The sequence below is a fragment of the Periplaneta americana genome, chromosome 7, assembly GCF_040183065.1.
Source record: "Periplaneta americana isolate PAMFEO1 chromosome 7, P.americana_PAMFEO1_priV1, whole genome shotgun sequence".
In the NCBI taxonomy this organism is placed as follows: Eukaryota; Metazoa; Arthropoda; class Insecta; order Blattodea; family Blattidae; genus Periplaneta; species Periplaneta americana.
Window position 1 is genome coordinate 169,083,286 of NC_091123.1, and position 17,122 is coordinate 169,100,407.

The window sequence follows — 17,122 nt, forward strand, 5'->3', positions numbered from 1 at the left end:
TAAAAAATACGGGGCATAATTTCAGGTATATAATTCCCACATGTAGACAATTAAAATAGTTCATTACAACATGTGTCCGGAAATGCTTCATTTCCGAGTTATGGCCTTCACAACATTGAAATTCACCGGAACGTTTTTCTTTCCGCAGGTCGTTGTCATTACAGAAGATGTTTAAAATGTCCACCTCCTGCTTGCATACAAACCTCACATCGATGTCTCATTGACCTGCGAACACGATCCCAAACTCCAGGAGTATTGCGTATGTCCTCAGAACATGCCACAATTCGATTCCGAAGGGATTCCAAATCAGGCACTCCACTGATCAATCGTCAACACATTCACTTCTTGCATGATGGCGCTCCTGCACACTTCAGTCGTACGGCTCGCCAGTACTTAGATCGAAGGTTTCCTGATCGATGGATAGGTAGAGGTGGCCCAATTGCTTGGCCTCCACGCTCACCTGATCTGAACCCTCTCGATTTCTACTTGTGGGGCCATTTAAAATCATTGGTTTATTCGTCTCCGGTGCCTGATTTAGAATCCCTTCGGAATCAAATTGTGGCATGTTCTGAGGACATACGCAATACTCCTGGAGTTTGGGATCATGTTCGCAGGTCAATGAGACATCGATGTGAGGTCTGTATTCAAGCAGGAGGTGGACATTTTGAACATCTTCTGTAATGACAACGAACTGCGGAAAGAAAAACGTTCCGGTGAATTTCAATGTTGTGAAGGCCATAACTCGGAAATGAAGCATTTCCGGACACATGTTGTAATGAACTATTTTGATTGTCTACATGTGGGAAATACATACCTGAAATTATGCCCCGTATTTTTGAGACACCCTGTATACTGTCCATCCATAAACCACAAAAGAAGTAAATTAAAATCATCAGTACCAGTTGCAGAAGGCACAGCCCTGCAGTATATATTGACTACACCCCAACTCTGGCTACTAGCAACAGGCATCTATAATGAACACCGATCAAAATACCCCTCATTTCTCGTGAAAAACAACAACTGAATAGACGTTATGCCTTTGAACTCACTTTGAGGGAATACGATGGAAGCGAAATCACTCAGAATCCGGGTGGTCACTTTTTACTTAATTGTTGGACTACATCCCAGATATATAAATGTTTGAAAAGTGATTTTTCGAAGTTCTGCTACAATATTGGATGCATGCAAACCTCTTATCCAAGGCATTCCTCCTGAATGCCGGCGTCTCCTATGTTGTGGGATGGGAGGCACTTGAGGACCGACTGATGAAAGAGAGGTGTACATCCTCTCCAAGTCTTGCAGAGACGCCTTCCTCTCACGATTGGCTCTCGTGGTGCTGGGCGACCAGGTCCGCTGGTTATGGTATGCTCCAGTAAAACCTGGAGTAAACATCTGTAACGAGAACACAAGCATTTTCTTCCCCAACTTTTACCAATTTACAGGTTACTGTTATCATCATTTAATTCGAGAAAAATTCGTTCCGGCACCGGGAATCGAACCCGGGACCTCTCAGCTGAGTGCTCTTTCCAACTGAGCTATGCCGGGACACGATCCACGGTGCCGGTCGAACTCCTCTCGTAATGTTTTACGGCCTTACTACCTGCACTTTAGACAATGTAAGTCATACATGCAGGAGCGCATATTTAAATGACTTTGTGGCCATATTCAACCTCAGTTTGTGACAACTGCTAACAGTTAATACATCACATATTCATTATATATGAGGTCTCGCCTACTTCATTGAATATTACACGACTAGTATGAAGTAGTACTTCATAGTAGTCGTGTAATATTCAATGAGGTAGGCGAGACCTCATATATAATGAATATGTTATGTATTTCCTGTTCTCATGTTTATGCCCGGTTGCAGAAACACCGATCAAAATATGATTGGCAATCAAGGAGGGTTTGATTGGCCATCAGTTCTATTTCTGTTGCAGAAAGAACAATCAGTGTTTGATCGGAGATCAGTCTTCCATCAGATTTGATCAACAGATTTTTGCTGGTCAAGTCACTGATCATCGATCAAGTAGGCTATTTATGTTGTTCTGTTTGTAATGCAGTTACTGTAATTATATAGTAAATAGTTATAGCGTAACAATATTGTTTTCGACATAATGGATTCTTCTGATGAAGAAATTTTAGAATGAAAAAAAAAAAATATTAAGAAGAAGGCGTTTCCGTGATGGACATGAATTGTCTTTATATATAATGACAGAGAATTTGAGCAAAGATTTAGGTTAAGTAAGGATTCGTGTGTTTTGTTACTTTCAGAAATTGAAACAAATAGGCCTATATGCAGACAGACAAATCGAAACCTTTCACTTTCTCCTATGAATCAAGTTCTAATAATGCTGAGATTTCATGCTGTTGGAATTTTTCAGATGGTCTTGGGTTATCTTGTTAGGGTCCACAAATCAACTATTTGCCGAGTAGTTAGGAATGTTACGTATGAAATTGCTTTATTATGGCAGGGTCTCGTAAATCCCCAAACTTCAAACAGGGAACGATTTGAAATCCAGAGAGAATTTTCAGCCATGTCAGGATTTCCAAGAGTAGCCTAATATTGGTTGTATAGACTGCTCACATCCCCGTCCAATCACCCGGTTGAAATGATGCCGAACTTTATCGAAATAGAAAAGGTTTCTTTTCTGTGAATATACAGGCAATATGTAGTCTACACCATCATTGAAATTCTGGAATGTTGTAGCCCGTTGGCAGGGTTCTACACATGACAACACAATATTTTTAATGAGTAGGTTACGAGCTCCATTTGTAAACAGAGAGATGGGAAATGGAATTATTTTAGGTTATGGAGGCTATGCATATTCCAATTTCTTGTCGACTCTCCTAGCAAATCCCACAACAGAAGACCCCTCACGTTTTTTTTTCTTTTTGCTTCATTTTTTTTTTTTTTTTCACTATATTGTAGTCTATATACAAATAGAATCCGCCTGTTTCCTTTCTACAAAAAACAACAAACCAGCAAAACATTCACTTGTTTTCCTAGTCACCGCCCACTTGATGCATTCGTTTCGCGACTTTTAAAGAGCATCAAATTGGCTGTGGTTGCTAAATAGCGCTGTTGTCAAATGTATTTCTTTCCCAAATCAGCAATTAGTAAATTGAGACAAGTTGATTGGAGATTCACGTTTGTGCAACGCAACGAACAATCAAATAAATCAGACATCAACTGACTGGCGATCAGGGACTGATTTGATTTGCGTTTCTGCAACCGGGCCTTAGACTGTTAAATATGATATAACATAATATACTGGAACTAGAAATTAAATCCGTTACGTGATGTTTCAATTGTGATCATTTCATTGTAAACAAATGTGATATACAGAATGATTCAAAAGTCCGACGACATAGACAAAAGCTATTATTAGTCCAAATAGCGAAAAATGGAAAAAGGGGAAAGTTATCGGTTATGTGTAGTTTTGAATCTAACGTGCTTGAATTTTCAACGTAGATGTAGGGCTACTGTTGAGAAAGTACATTGGTATGAGTCTCAATGTGAACGAAGAATTCCCTGTTGCCACATGCTTCGTCCTTAAAGGGGACATTTATGTTATCGCAATCACCATAGTTTACTGGACAAATTATCATATGATTACGATAATTTACAATGTTGCCAATACTAGTTGAGGGAACTCTTCTGAATTCTTATACTATCAACGTAAAGAAATGTTTAATTGCACTGCGAAAAGTTAATTAACCGCTAAACTCTGCATGTCAACTATTTTTCTGCGTTAAATAGTACGTATGCAAAAACTGCTACAACTAGCGGAAAAGCCACTAATTTGGCAGCACTGAGATTGTGGATATGTCGTACTATAGTCCCGTCGCTCTTATTTCCGGCAGCCAATCACGTTACTACATTTAAACGTGTGCGTCTTGTCATTCGCTATTGATGGTGTAATGAATTTCCTAAGGCTCGATAAATACTTGAAGAGTACACGGGAAAAACGATCAAGGTCCATCGAAATTGAGTTAATAATGCTATCTTATAGTGGAAAAGAAGTACTATCATGTGGTCTAGCTAGTAATAAGAAATCATCGTTCTTGACATTCCACTACGTCAATTTCTATTAAATACACACATAACAAAGTATTAAGTGCTTAAACTTTAAAATTCGTTTTCTCGAAACTTTCTAAAATGGACCTTGATCGTTATTCCCGTGTACCCTTCACTTAATATAATCGCCTGCCCTTTTGGCTCTTTCGTTGGCGTTCGCAGAAATCACACGAGGACGTTATTTGCCACTCAATTATTTGCTCAATTACAATGCGTTTGATTTATTATCACAGGAACTACAACATGATAATGTTTAACGGTGAAGCAAATAGATTCCTCATCTGGTAGCTCAGCAACGAAAGAACAAAAATGGCGAACGATACTACCTACCTAGACTTTATAGAGCCTTCACTTCCTAAGACGTAAGCAAAGGGGAGGAGTCACGCTGGGAATAACAGCGACACGACTACTGGGTGTTCAGTTCAAAATGTGTCATGGCTCGCTGTATGTCGTCATGTGGCTATCCGATGAGCCTAGAGAATTCAATCTTCCTACACTTCCGCAGAGGCGTATTACCTAAATGCGAGAGAAGTTGCCTAGCAAGTACGGCGTTCATTCTGAAGATTACTTACCGATACGTACGGTAACGCCAGTAGTGGCAAGAATGTGAACTGTTTGGAAACACGTACTGAAGTGAGTTTTTTTTTTCTTACTGTCGGGATATGGGGAGAGGGTTAAGACGATTACTTACGTATTTGTTGACATTAACTTGGACGGTCAATATGGACACGGAGCATTTTGATTTCTGTTGTGGAATGTTGCCATACGCAATCGATGATAACAAACACCCTGCGTACGACTTGCCCGCGCAAAACGCAGTTTGAAAGAGGTTATGGTAGCACACAGACTTTACAGACCGCCATCTGTTGCTACGACATTCAAGTTATACCGTACACGTTCTCAAGTTCAGATTGAACGCCTTGATTAATAGGCAACTTCTCTGACATAAAAGCTGAAACTCGCTTCAAATTGCTGACTCACAACAGTGACGTCATGACACACTTTGAAATTAACACCCAGTATAGTGTACAGTCTCAGCAGTGTATTTTACGTTAAAATTCAAGCTCAACTACTTATTTCCAATAACTTTTCCCTCTTTTCTTTTTTTGCGCTATCTGCACTATAACGGAGTTTGTCTATGTCGCGGGACGTTTGAATCACCCTGTATATGAATACTCTTATAAGAATATCCTTAATTAAAGTGTGTTCATCTGAAGAGCTTCAGCAATTTTACAAATCACAACGTATTTCCTTTTTAGAAATTTAAAATCGGACTCTAATAACAAACACGGATTAACATAAATTATGGAACGCAGTAGTCTTGGTCCTGAATTTCGTATTTATTAAATCATAACCATTCGAATACAAAGAAATTTGGAAACAATGAAGTTACACGTTTCTGAAAGTAATTCTTTGCAATACAATTTTATTTTACAAGAAGAAAAGTTATTTATATTGTACAACAATATTTCGAATCTCGTTTATACTTCCTCATTCTAAGAAATATGAAGAGAAAATACTGTATAAAATCTGACAAATTTTCAGAACTATAGTAGGCCTACCAAAGTAGCATTGTTCAACAAGCAGTCTATGCACATGTTTTATTCAAAAATACTGGCTGGACTTTGTTCATTTTCAGTATATACGAATGAATTAATTAAACCGGAAATTGTATACATGAAGTTTAATCGATTTACTTTTATTGGTTATTTAGAAAAAAAATAACAAAATTACTATTTATTCAAATGGGTTCCAGCGATTTCCTCACGATTTTCGCTCTTATTAAAAGATCATGTGATAAAAAAAAACTGTATGGACAATATTTTTTTTTTTTTTTTGCTAGATATACTGAAATTATTTAAATAAAATTGTGTCATACAATAGAAAATGTAAAAAAAAAAAAAAAAATAATAAAAAATCAACGTATCACTTGTTATGTCGAAATTACTATTATTCTGTAAAATATTAGGCCTATTTGTTATCTAAATATATGCGTCACCAAATCAAATTTAATAATATAACAATTTTATGGTTCAAAGACTTTTGCACAAATTATTCTATTCACTAGCGAAACAGAGGTAAAAAAACTATAACACACCGAGTGCAAAATACTACATATGATACTTTTCGAAAAGGATAAAACGTGAAGCGAGAAATATATTTTCGTAAACAGAGCTACTGTTAAGTGTTCTTTAAAAAGTTATTGCTTCAATCTCGTACAAAATATTTATACTGTTTAAGGGGTCACTTACGTGAGTTTTAAAACTTCTACAATTTTCTTAAAAAAATTAAACTACATAAACATGCCTACAATATTATCGTCTTTACGAAATTCGGTACCATTAGAGCTAATAGTTTTGAAATTATATATTTTTTTAGATATATTTTATATTGAGATCACTAAAAAAAAAGCTCCTTGCGACAAAGTTTTCAAAATTTTTAGTTCATATTAGCTTAATAGCTTGAACATAGTCATGGGTATATAAATGAATTATCTTTTTGAGCTCAGTCTAAATAGAAGGTCAGAATAAATGTTTTTTTTTTTTTAATTTTCACCATTATTTCATCATACTGTCCCTTAACATTTCTGCCATATTTAAATGCCTATTTACTAAACGAAAAGTAGGCCTAATATTGAAAACGATTCTAATATAAGACTACAAAAGCTACTTGTCTTCATGTAAGTTTCCACAAAATTCATTACTATACACACAATCTTAAACTCTACGATTTATATGGAGATATTTCTTAATTCTCGGGATTATAGATTTTTATATGCAATGAGCAAAAGAAAGCTTATTTTAAGTGCAGAACCAAGCATGTCTTCAGAATGATAGTTCAAGAAAATAAACTACAAACAGGAATATCACTGATAATATCGTTGGTTTACAAGCAAAACACATTAAGTCAAAAATATTACTTCTGAGAAAAAGGAGTATATAATGTAGGCCTACATAATGTATGAGTATAAACTTAGAATTGGAGAATTAAATACATATAAAGAAAAAATCTTACTAAAAATAATATTTTGAGTATTCAGTTTTGTTAAGAACTTTCGAAACGCCTTTTTCACAAAGGTAGTATTTTTTACTTAATGTGTATTGCTTGTAAGCCGATGTTATGAAGGAACTGAATTACTACGAAACCCGTAAAACATATGAGAAAGTGTTTCATTTTCATGACACTGTTTATTATTCCTTTCAGATAACAGGAATGTGTAGACTACCTAAGGCAGCAACAGAAAAAGGTTAAAAATGTGTGTGTCGAAATTGTACATCTCAGTGTGTGATTGAGACGAAGTAAGAGATGGAGTGAGAAACAGAAAGCAAGACAATGAAAGACAATGAGAAAGGGGCTGTGAGAGAGAATGAGCTAAAGTAAGAGAATGAGAAAGTTTGAGGAGAGGATCAGAATGTCAATTTACAAGAGAATGATTTATTGGGATTTAGAGCATAAAATAAATTAATCAGTCGGTGCGGGATTGAGTTAATCAGTTTGGTACTGAGTCAGTCATTGTGGGACTGAGTCAGTCAGTGCAGGACTGAGTTGTTGCGGGACTGAGTCGGTCATTGCGGGACTGAGTCAGTCAGTGCAGGACTGAGTTGTTGTGAGACTGAGTCAGTCATTGCGGGACTGAGTCAGTCAGTGCGGGACTGAGTCATTGCAGGACTGAGTCAATCATTGCGGGACTGAGTCAGTCAGTGCAGCACTGAGTTGTTGCGGGACTGAGTCAGTCAGTGCAGGACTGAGTCGTTGCGGGACTGAGTCAGTCAGTGCGGGACTGAGTTGTTGCGGAACTGAGTCAGTCAGTGCAGGACTGAGTCGTTGCGGGACTGAGTTGTTGCGGGACTGAGTCGGTCGTTATGGGACTGAGTCAGTCAGTGCGGGACTGAGTCGGTCATTGCGGGACTGAGTCAGTCGATGCAGGAGTGAGTCAGTCAATGAGGGAATTAGAGAATGTCAGTGAATGCCTCTCTTAAATTATTATTGATTAATTTAATATTTCTTAAACTGCAGTGTTATAAAATTATGATAACTCAGAGAAATAATGCTCTTGTGCAAGGAGGAGGCATAAATTAATTGAAAATCTGGCTTCTAAGCTAGAAAGACAAGACTATTAAATTCCCACACAGACTGTCGAACTTGATTACTGATCCCGAATTTTTCCAATACAGAATCAGCGCACTAACCTTATCAGTCGCTTTTCTAACCCACATTTCCGTTTCTAAAAGCTATTCTTTGCATGAATAAACATGTCACCGATACAGACCACTCACGAAAAACGGAATACTAAGTACATCCTACACTCTTTTCAAATAACAACACCATAATACCTTTGCTTCAGACCATGTCATGTGAACTATGCCACTACAATGAGTAAAATACTTACATCTGGTGGTGAAAGACCCAAGCCTTGAAATTGGGAATACATGGGTGGTGATATTCCATTCATTTCGGATTGTAACTTTGTTCGGGCAATTTCTTCAGCCAGCCTGTTGAGCAATTGCATTTCTTGTTAATGTCATGTACTATCCTACTTTCGTCTAATTTCTGTTATATCGTATTGTTTCTATAAAATGGCTACTACAACATCAATTTGATAAATTAAAACAAAATATTCATAATATTACAAAGCAGAGTGGTTACCAACCAGATTCAAGTTTATAGTATTAAAACACAGCAGAATTTTCAAAGATTAACATTTTTTTTTCTTCGTTGTTGGTAACTCTATAGCATCTATTAGATGCTTTATGGTTGTGCTGACAGATGGAGTTACTTGTCAACAATGTGACGCTGAAACGTGTATTCAGGTTACTGCCCAGCGACAGTCCTGATGTATTTTTATATTTTTGATGATTGGTTAATTAATATTAACCCGGCACACTCACAATCATACAAATTTCCAGACTCTAGACACCCAAGGAATTCCTCTTCTTCAAGAAAAATTCACCGAGAGCCGAGCCCGGGAATCGAACCCGGGACCTTCTGACCTGGAAGCCAGCATGCTGACCAACAGACCACGGAGGCAGTCAAAGATAAACATTTTACTGCCGCTTTCTTTGGAGGGAAATTAAAACAAGGTGTCTATGTCGTACATTTACAGCATATAAAATATTTCTGTCCCTGAATGAGAGGAATTAAATTTAAGGGCCATTTCTTATCATGTAAAAATCTTACTCTGCTAATTCAGACTAAATTTGTCCTGTTACACAGATATTCTGCAAGCGTCTATTTCGCTTCCATGTCAAAGCACAACTCAATAACATTATTTTTTAATAGGCTATACAACATATCCACAATGACACTCCAACATTTTTAAAGTCTGTAACTTTTACATTTCAGGTTGTACAACTGTGATTCCGGAAGGAGTTAGTTGTTATTTTATTACAAGTACCTAAAAGTGAAAGAGTAATGTAATTTTAGTTGTTTTTTTATTACAAGTATTTAAAAGTTATTTTAGTTGTTATTTTTATTTATTTTAGTTATTCTTTTATTACAAGTACCTAAAGTTATTTTAGTTGTTCTTTTTATTTATTTTTAGTTATTCTTTTATTACAAGTACCTAAAGTTATTTTAGTTGTTCTTTTTATTTATTTTTAGTTATTCTTTTATTACAAGTACCTAAAGTTATTTTAGTTGTTCTTTTTATTTATTTTTAGTTATTCTTTTATTACAAGTACCTAAAGTTATTTTAGTTGTTCTTTTATTTATTTTTAGTTATTCTTTTATTACAAGTACCTAAAGTTATTTTAGTTGTTCTTTTTATTTATTTTAGTTATTCTTTTATTACAAGTACCTAACTTATTTTTGTTGTTCTTTTTATTTATTTTAGTTATTCTTTTATTACAAGTACCTAAAGTTATTTTAGTTATTCTTTTATTACAAGTACCTAAAGTTATTTTAGTTGTTCTTTTTATTTATTTTAGTTATTCTTTTATTACAAGTACCTAAAGTTATTTTAGTTGTTCTTTTTATTTATTTTTAGTTATTCTTTTATTACAAGTACCTAAAGTTATTTTAGTTGTTCTTTTTATTTATTTTTAGTTATTCTTTTATTACAAGTACCTAAAGTTATTTTAGTTGTTCTTTTTATTTATTTTTAGTTATTCTTTTATTACAAGTACCTAAAGTTATTTTAGTTGTTCTTTTTATTTATTTTTAGTTATTCTTTTATTACAAGTACCTAAAGTTATTTTAGTTGTTCTTTTTATTTATTTTTAGTTATTCTTTTATTACAAGTACCTAAAGTTATTTTAGTTGTTCTTTTTATTTATTTTAGTTATTCTTTTATTACAAGTACCTAACTTATTTTTGATGTTCTTTTTATTTATTTTAGTTATTCTTTTATTACAAGTACCTAAAGTTATTTTAGTTGTTCTTTTTATTTATTTTAGTTATTCTTTTATTACAAGTACCTAAAGTTATTTTAGTTGTTCTTTTTATTTATTTTAGTTATTCTTTTATTACAAGTACCTAAAGTTATTTTAGTTGTTTTTTTATTACAAATACCTACAAGTTATTTTAATTGTTCTTTTTACTACAAGTACTTAAAGTTGTTTTAGTTGATTTTTATTAAAAGTATCTAAAAGTTATTTTTGTTGTTCTTTTATTACAGGTACATATAAGTTATTTTATGTTGTTCTTTTTATTACAAGTACCGGTACATAAAAATTATTTTAGTTGCTCTTTATATTACAATTGAAGTTACTTCATAGTTCTTTTTATTAAGTATAGCTATTTTAGTTGTTCTTTTCATTACAAGTAAAGTTTTTTAGGTGTTCTTTTTATTACAAGTAAAGTTACTTTAGTTGTTCTTTTTATTATACTATCATTCAAACTAGAAACGAAAGATTCAGTTTCTTAAAACATTTAATTAAATGTTCAGATGCCTTGATTGAACTTAAATCTCAAGATGAACTCCGTACCTGTTTTGAAGGTCATCTGCATTCTCACCCTGGAATGTCTTATTGTAGTCTCTGGCAATCTTAATATCATGCTTCCAGAACTGTTCCTGATCTTCTGATGTACGCGGAGCAACTTCTTTTATCTGTTAATTAAAACGAAAATCATCATTGTCTATAAAAAAGTGTGCAGCTCAAATATTATGCACCAAACTCATTTGGCATGGCGAAGAAATGAAAATTGCCTACAGTAATATTAAGGTAATCTATTGATTTCCAATCTGTGAGCTTCATTATATTCTTGAATGTTAATGCTTATTTATTTACTAACATCAACTTTAGCTGTCACTGAAATAAGATCAGAAATATTTTCAATTAGGAACAATACATTATACATCTTGATTACACAACTTTTAACGCTGTATCACTTCGGAATATGTATGGTAAGACCACAGTCTACTATATACAGTCGCGAAGCTTGAGGTGTTTTTTTGCAAATCTCGTGATAAAGCGCTCCAAGAGGATAGCAACTAGAAACAATAGACTGTCCATGGTCGACTTTCGACTGTGTCGTATTTCTATCGTTGCGTATTTCACATTGATGCTTGTGAAATGTTCGTTATTGGTTGTAATGAAAATGTTCATGGCTAAAATATAATAATTGGAATAATAATATGGGACAAGGAGTAGACGTTTGTAGTGCTATAAATTGTAGCAACAGTAAGAGAAAGAGGCCAGAGTTATCCTTTTTCCGATTTCCGAAAGATTCAGAAAGGTTCCTGGGTTTCCACAAGAATGCTGTGCAAAAACAAAACTCTTAATTTTGAAGTTCTTTGTGACTGTTAGAATACATTATATCCTTAAATTTCACAATGAAATGTTTCAGTCTAACCGAAAGGACATTAGATACCGGTTAAAGTTCTGTCACTTAGGCTGCTAAATTTCCAGAGAAATAAAGGTTAGGTCTACTTTTTTTTTCAGGGGATATATTTTTAATTGTAGCTATTAATTTTGTTATTATTTTTTTGTGTTATTTTACTAAAGACACAGAAAAATTAAGTTTGTTTTAATGTAATTTATTGATCACGTTTTATTTTCTCTTCTGGTGGGATTATTATTGCTTAGGCCTACTTTTTTTCAAAGGATATGTTTTTAATTTTATAGCTGTTAATTTTGTTATTTTTATTTGTTGCTTTACTAGAGACGTAGAAAAAGTCTGTTACAATAAAATTTATTGATCACGTTTTATTTCCAATTCTGGTATGATTATTATTGCTTAACCTCATCCCACTTTGTTACCTACGTAAGCCTACAAGTACCGGTACACGTAAGTTACTCCATTAATTCATATTTCCATTATTATTATTGTAAAGGGAAATGCAAATTAATATTTATTGATTTCATAGTTAATTATCGCTATAATATTGAATGAGTGAAGCTATTATAGTAAATTTAAATTCGTTTTGCACAAACAAAAATTATATATAAAATTTCTTGCAGGTATCTTCGAGTTTATGGTGGAATTTAATATACTTCATTAAAATAATAAATTAACTTTATGCATTTAATATTTCAATAATGGAAGGAAGGTGTTAATTTTTCCAAAAGAACACAACGAAAGTGTAACATATTTTTCGTCTGCTAGGAGAGAGATCTGCGATGCTGAGGCGATAGTAGCGATCCTAGTGGTGGGCAACTACCCATGTTTGCATTTTTACTACATATTGAGCTTCGCGACTGTATATAGTAGACTGTGGTAAGACTTTCCTGTGTTAAATTTCAATGTACCTCGTTTACATGTTTCGACCTATTTATGGATCATCTTCAGAACTGGTCGTTGTTGGTCTAGGCGCCACTTGTTCTGTTTCCTGTGAGGGTATGTTCCTGTGGTATAGTGTAGAGTCAAAGAGTGTGTATGTTTTGAAGTTGAGTTGTGTGTTGAGAATTTCGTTGCGGTGTGTTTTTGTGTGCCTGTATATTTCATAATGTTCTAGTGTGTTTAGTTTCAGGCTTTTTGGTTGGATGTGTAGTATTTCCATGTCTGTGTTGATGTCTCTGTGGGTGTGGTTAGCATTTGTGATGTGTTCTGCATTAGTGGAGGTGTTTTGTAATTTTGTTATGGCTGTGATGTGTTCTTTGTAACGTGTTTGAAACGATCTGCCTGTCTGTCCTTCGTAGAAAACATCTCAACTCAACACTCTACAAAACCATCTCAACACACAAACAAACAAATACAACCACACAGGCGTATACAAACTCAAATGTAACACCTGCAGCAACTTCTACTGGTGGTAGGGGTGGTGGTGGTGGTGGTAGTGGTGGTGGTGGTGGTGGTGATGATAGTGGTAGTGGTGGTGATAGTGGAGGTGGTGGTGATAGTGGTAGTGGTAGTGGTGGTGGTGGTGGTAGTAGTGGTGGTAGTGATGGTGGTGGAAGTGGTGGTGTTGGTAGTGGTGTTAGTGGTGGTGGTGGTGGTAGTGGTGATGGTAGTGGTGGTGGTAGTGGTGGTGGTGGTAGTGGTAGTGGTGGTGGTAGTGGTGGTGGTGGTAGTAGTGGTAATAGTGGTGGTAGTGGTAGTAGTGGTGGTAGTGGTGGTGGTAGTGTTGGTGGTAGTGGTGGTGATAGTGGTGTTGGTAGTGGTGGTAGTGATGGTAGTAGTGGTGGTGGTAGTGGTGGTAGTGGTAGTGGTGATAGTGGTGGTGGTGGTGGTAGTGGTGGTGTTGGTAGTGGTGGTAGTGGTGGTGGTAGTGGTGGTAGAAGTGGTGGTGGTAGTGATGATGGTAGTGGTGGTAGTGGTGGTGGTGGTAGTGGTGGTAGAAGTGGTGGTGGTAGTGATGATGGTAGTGGTGGTAGGGGTGGTGGTGGTAGTAGTGGTAATAGTGGTGGTAGTGGTAGTAGTAGTGGTGGTAGTGGTGGTGGTAGTGTTGGTGGTAGTGGTGTTGGTAGTGGTGGTGATAGTGGTGGTGGTAGTGGTAGTGATGGTGGTGGTGGTAGTGTTCTGGTAGTGGTGGTGGTGGTAGTGGTAGTGGTGGTAGTGGTGTTGGTAGTGGTGGTGGTGGTAGTAGTGGTAGTGGTACTGGTGATTGCGTTGGTAGTGGTGGTGGTAGTGTTGGTGGTGTTGGTAGTGGTAGTGATAGTGGTGGTGGTAGTGGTAGTGATGGTGGTGGTATTGGTAGTGTTGGTGGTAGGGGTGGTGTTGGTAGTAGTAGTGATAGTGGTGGTGGTGGTAGTGTTGGTGGTAGTGGTGGTGGTGGTGGTGGTGGTGGTAGTGGTGGTGGTGGTAGTGGTGGTGGTAGTGGTAGTGGAGGTGATAGGGGTGGTGGTGTTGGTAGAGATGGTGGTGGTGATGATATGGTGGTGGTAGTGGTTGTGGTGGTAGTGGTAGTGGTAGTGATGGTGGAGGTGGTAGTGTTGGTGGTAGTGGTGTTGGTAATGGTGGTGGTAGTGGTAGTGGTGGTGGTAGTGGTGTTGGTAGTGGTGGTAGTGGTAGTGGTAGTGGTGGTGATAGTGGTGGTGGTAATGGTAGTGGTAATGGTAGTGGTGGTGGTGGTAGTGGTAGTGGTGGTGATAGTGGTGGTGGTAATGGTAGTGGTAATGGTAGTGGTGGTGGTAGTGGTAGTGGTGGTGGTAGTGGTGGTGGTAGTGGGCGTGGTGGTGGTAGTATTGGAAGTGGTAGTAGTGGTGATGGTAGTGGTGGTGGTAGTGGTGGTGGTAGTAGTGGTGATAGTGGTGGTGGTGGTAGTGGTAGTGGTAGTGATGGTGATGGTAGTGGTGTTGGTAGGGGTGGTGCTGGTAGTAATGGTGATAGTAGTGCTGGTGGTAGTGGTAGTGGTTGTGGTAGTGTTGGTGGTGGTAATGTTGATGGTAGTGGTGGTGGTAGTAGTGGTAGTGGTGGTGATAGTGGTAGTGGTGGTGGTGGTGGTGATAGTGGTAGTGGTGGTAGTAGTGGTGGTGGTGATGGTGGTAGTGGTGGTGGTTGTGATGGTGGTGGTAGTGGTGGTGGTAGTAGTGTTGGTAGTAGAGGTGATAGTGGTGGTGGTAGTGTTGGTGGTAGTGGTGGTAGTGGTGTTGGTAGTGGTGGTGCTGGTAGTGGTAGTGGTGGTGAAGTGGTGGTGATGGTAGGGGAGGTGGTGGTAGAGGTGGTGATAGTGGTGCTGGTATGGTGGTGGTAGTGGTAGTGGTAGTGATGGTGGTAGTGTTGGTGGTAATGGTGGTGGTGGTATTGGTCGTGGTGGTGGTAGTGGTGTTGGTAGTGGTATTGGTAGTGGTAGTGGTAGTGGTACTGGTAGTGGTGTTGGTAGTGCTGGTGGTAGTGTTGGTAGTAGTGGTGGTGGTAGTGGTGGTAGTGGTGGTAGTGGTGGTGGTAGTGTTGGTTTTGGTGGTAGTGGTGGTAGTAGTGGTGGTGGTGGTATTGTTGGTGGTAGTGGTAGTGGTGGTCCTATTGGTGTTGGTAATAGTGGTAGTGATGGTGGTAGTATTGGTAGTGGTGGTGGTAGGGGTGGAGGTAGTAGTGGTGATAGTGGTAGTGGTGGTAGTGTTGGTGGTAGTGGTAGTGGTAGTAGTGGTGGTGATAGTGATGGTGGTGGTGGTAGGGGTGGTGGTGTTGGTAGTGGTGGTGATGGTGGTGATGTGGTGGTAGTGGTGTTGGTAATAGTAGTGTTGGTGGAGGTGGTAGTGGTGGTGGTGGTAGTGGTTGTGTTAGTGGTGGTTGTGTTGGTAGTGGTGGTGGTGGTGGTAGTGGTGGTGGTAGTAGTCTTGGTGGTGATAGTGGTGTTGTTGGTGATAGTGGTGTTGGTAGTGTTGGTGGTAGTGGGGTGGTGATAGGGTTGTTGGTGGTGGTAGTGGTGGTGATAGTGGTGGTGGTGGTAGTGGTGGTGATAGTGGTGGTGGTGGTAATGGTAGTGGTAGTGATGGTGGTGGTAGTGGTGGTGGTAGGAGTAGTGGTGTTGGTAGTGGTGGTAGTGGTGTTGGTAGTGGTGGTGCTGGTGGTGGTAGTGGTGGTGATGGTAGGGATGGTGGTAGTGTTGGTGATGGTGGTGCTGGTATGGTGGTGGTAGTGGTAGTGATGTTGGTAGTGTTGGTGGTAATGGTGGTGGTATTGGTCGTGGTGGTGGTAGTGGTGGTGGTAGTGGTATTGGTAGTGGTGGTGGTAGTGGTAGTGGTACTGGTAGTGGTGTTGGTAGTGCTGGTAGTAGTGTTGGTAGTAGTGGTAGTGGTGGTGGTAGTGGTGGTGGTAGTGGTGGTGGTGGTGGTAGTGTTGGTGGTGGTAGTGTTGGTAGTAGTGGTGGTTGTGGTAGTGGTAGTGGTGGTAGGGGTGGTGGTGGTAGTAGTGGTGACAGTGGTGGTAGTGGTAGTAGTGGTGGTAGTGGTGTTGGTAGTGGTGATGGTGGTAGTGGTAGTAATGGTGGTGGTGGTTGTGTTGATGGTAGTGGTGGTGGTGGTAGTGGTGTTGGTAGTGGTGGTGATGGTGGTGGTGGTAGTATTGGTAGTGGTACTGGTAATGGTGTTGGTAGTGGTGGTGGTATTGTTGGTGGTAGTGGTAGTGGTGGTCCTATTGGTGTTGGTAGTAGTGGTAGTGATGGTGGTGGTATTGGAAGTGGTGGTGGTAGGGGTGGAGGTAGTAGTGGTGATAGTGGTAGTGGTGGTAGTGTTGGTGGTAGTGGTGGTGGTAGTAGTGGTGGTAGGGGTGGTGGTGGTGATGGTGGTGATGTGGTGGTAGTGGTGGTGGTAATGGTAGTGATGGTGGAGGTGGTAGTGGTGGTGGTGGTAGTGGTTGTGTTAGTGGTGGTGGTGTTGGTAGTGGTGGTGGTGGTAGTGGTTGTGTTAGTGGTGGTGGTGTTGGTAGTGGTCTTGGTGGTGATAGTGGTGTTGTTGGTGATAGTGGTGTTGGTAGTGGTGGTGGTAGTGGAGTGGTGATAGGGTTGTTGGTGGTGGTAGTGGTGGTGATAGTGGTGGTGGTGGTGATAGTGGTGGTGGTAATGGTAGTGGTAGTGATGGTGGTGGTAGTGGTGGTGGTAGTGGTGTTGGTAGTGGTGGTGGTGGTGGTAGTGGTGGTGGTAATGGTAGTGGTAGTGATGGTGGTGGTAGTGATGGTGGTGGTAGTGATGGTAGTGGTGGTGGTAGTGGTGGTGGTAGTGTT

General features: G+C 38.4%; 1 protein-coding gene across 1 annotated transcript in view; it reads right to left on the reverse strand.

The window, feature by feature from the left end:
• The window catches only part of LOC138703701 (uncharacterized), a 101,764-nt gene that overhangs the window by 5,955 nt on the left and 78,687 nt on the right, over nt 1-17,122 (reverse strand). Inside the window, exons 10-12 of the mRNA XM_069831802.1 lie at nt 11,008-11,129; nt 8,472-8,574; nt 1,191-1,392 (exon numbers count right to left, since the gene is read on the reverse strand). Of these exons, the coding sequence (XP_069687903.1) occupies nt 1,191-1,392; nt 8,472-8,574; nt 11,008-11,129 (427 nt within the window). The remainder of the gene's footprint in view (nt 1-1,190; nt 1,393-8,471; nt 8,575-11,007; nt 11,130-17,122) is intronic.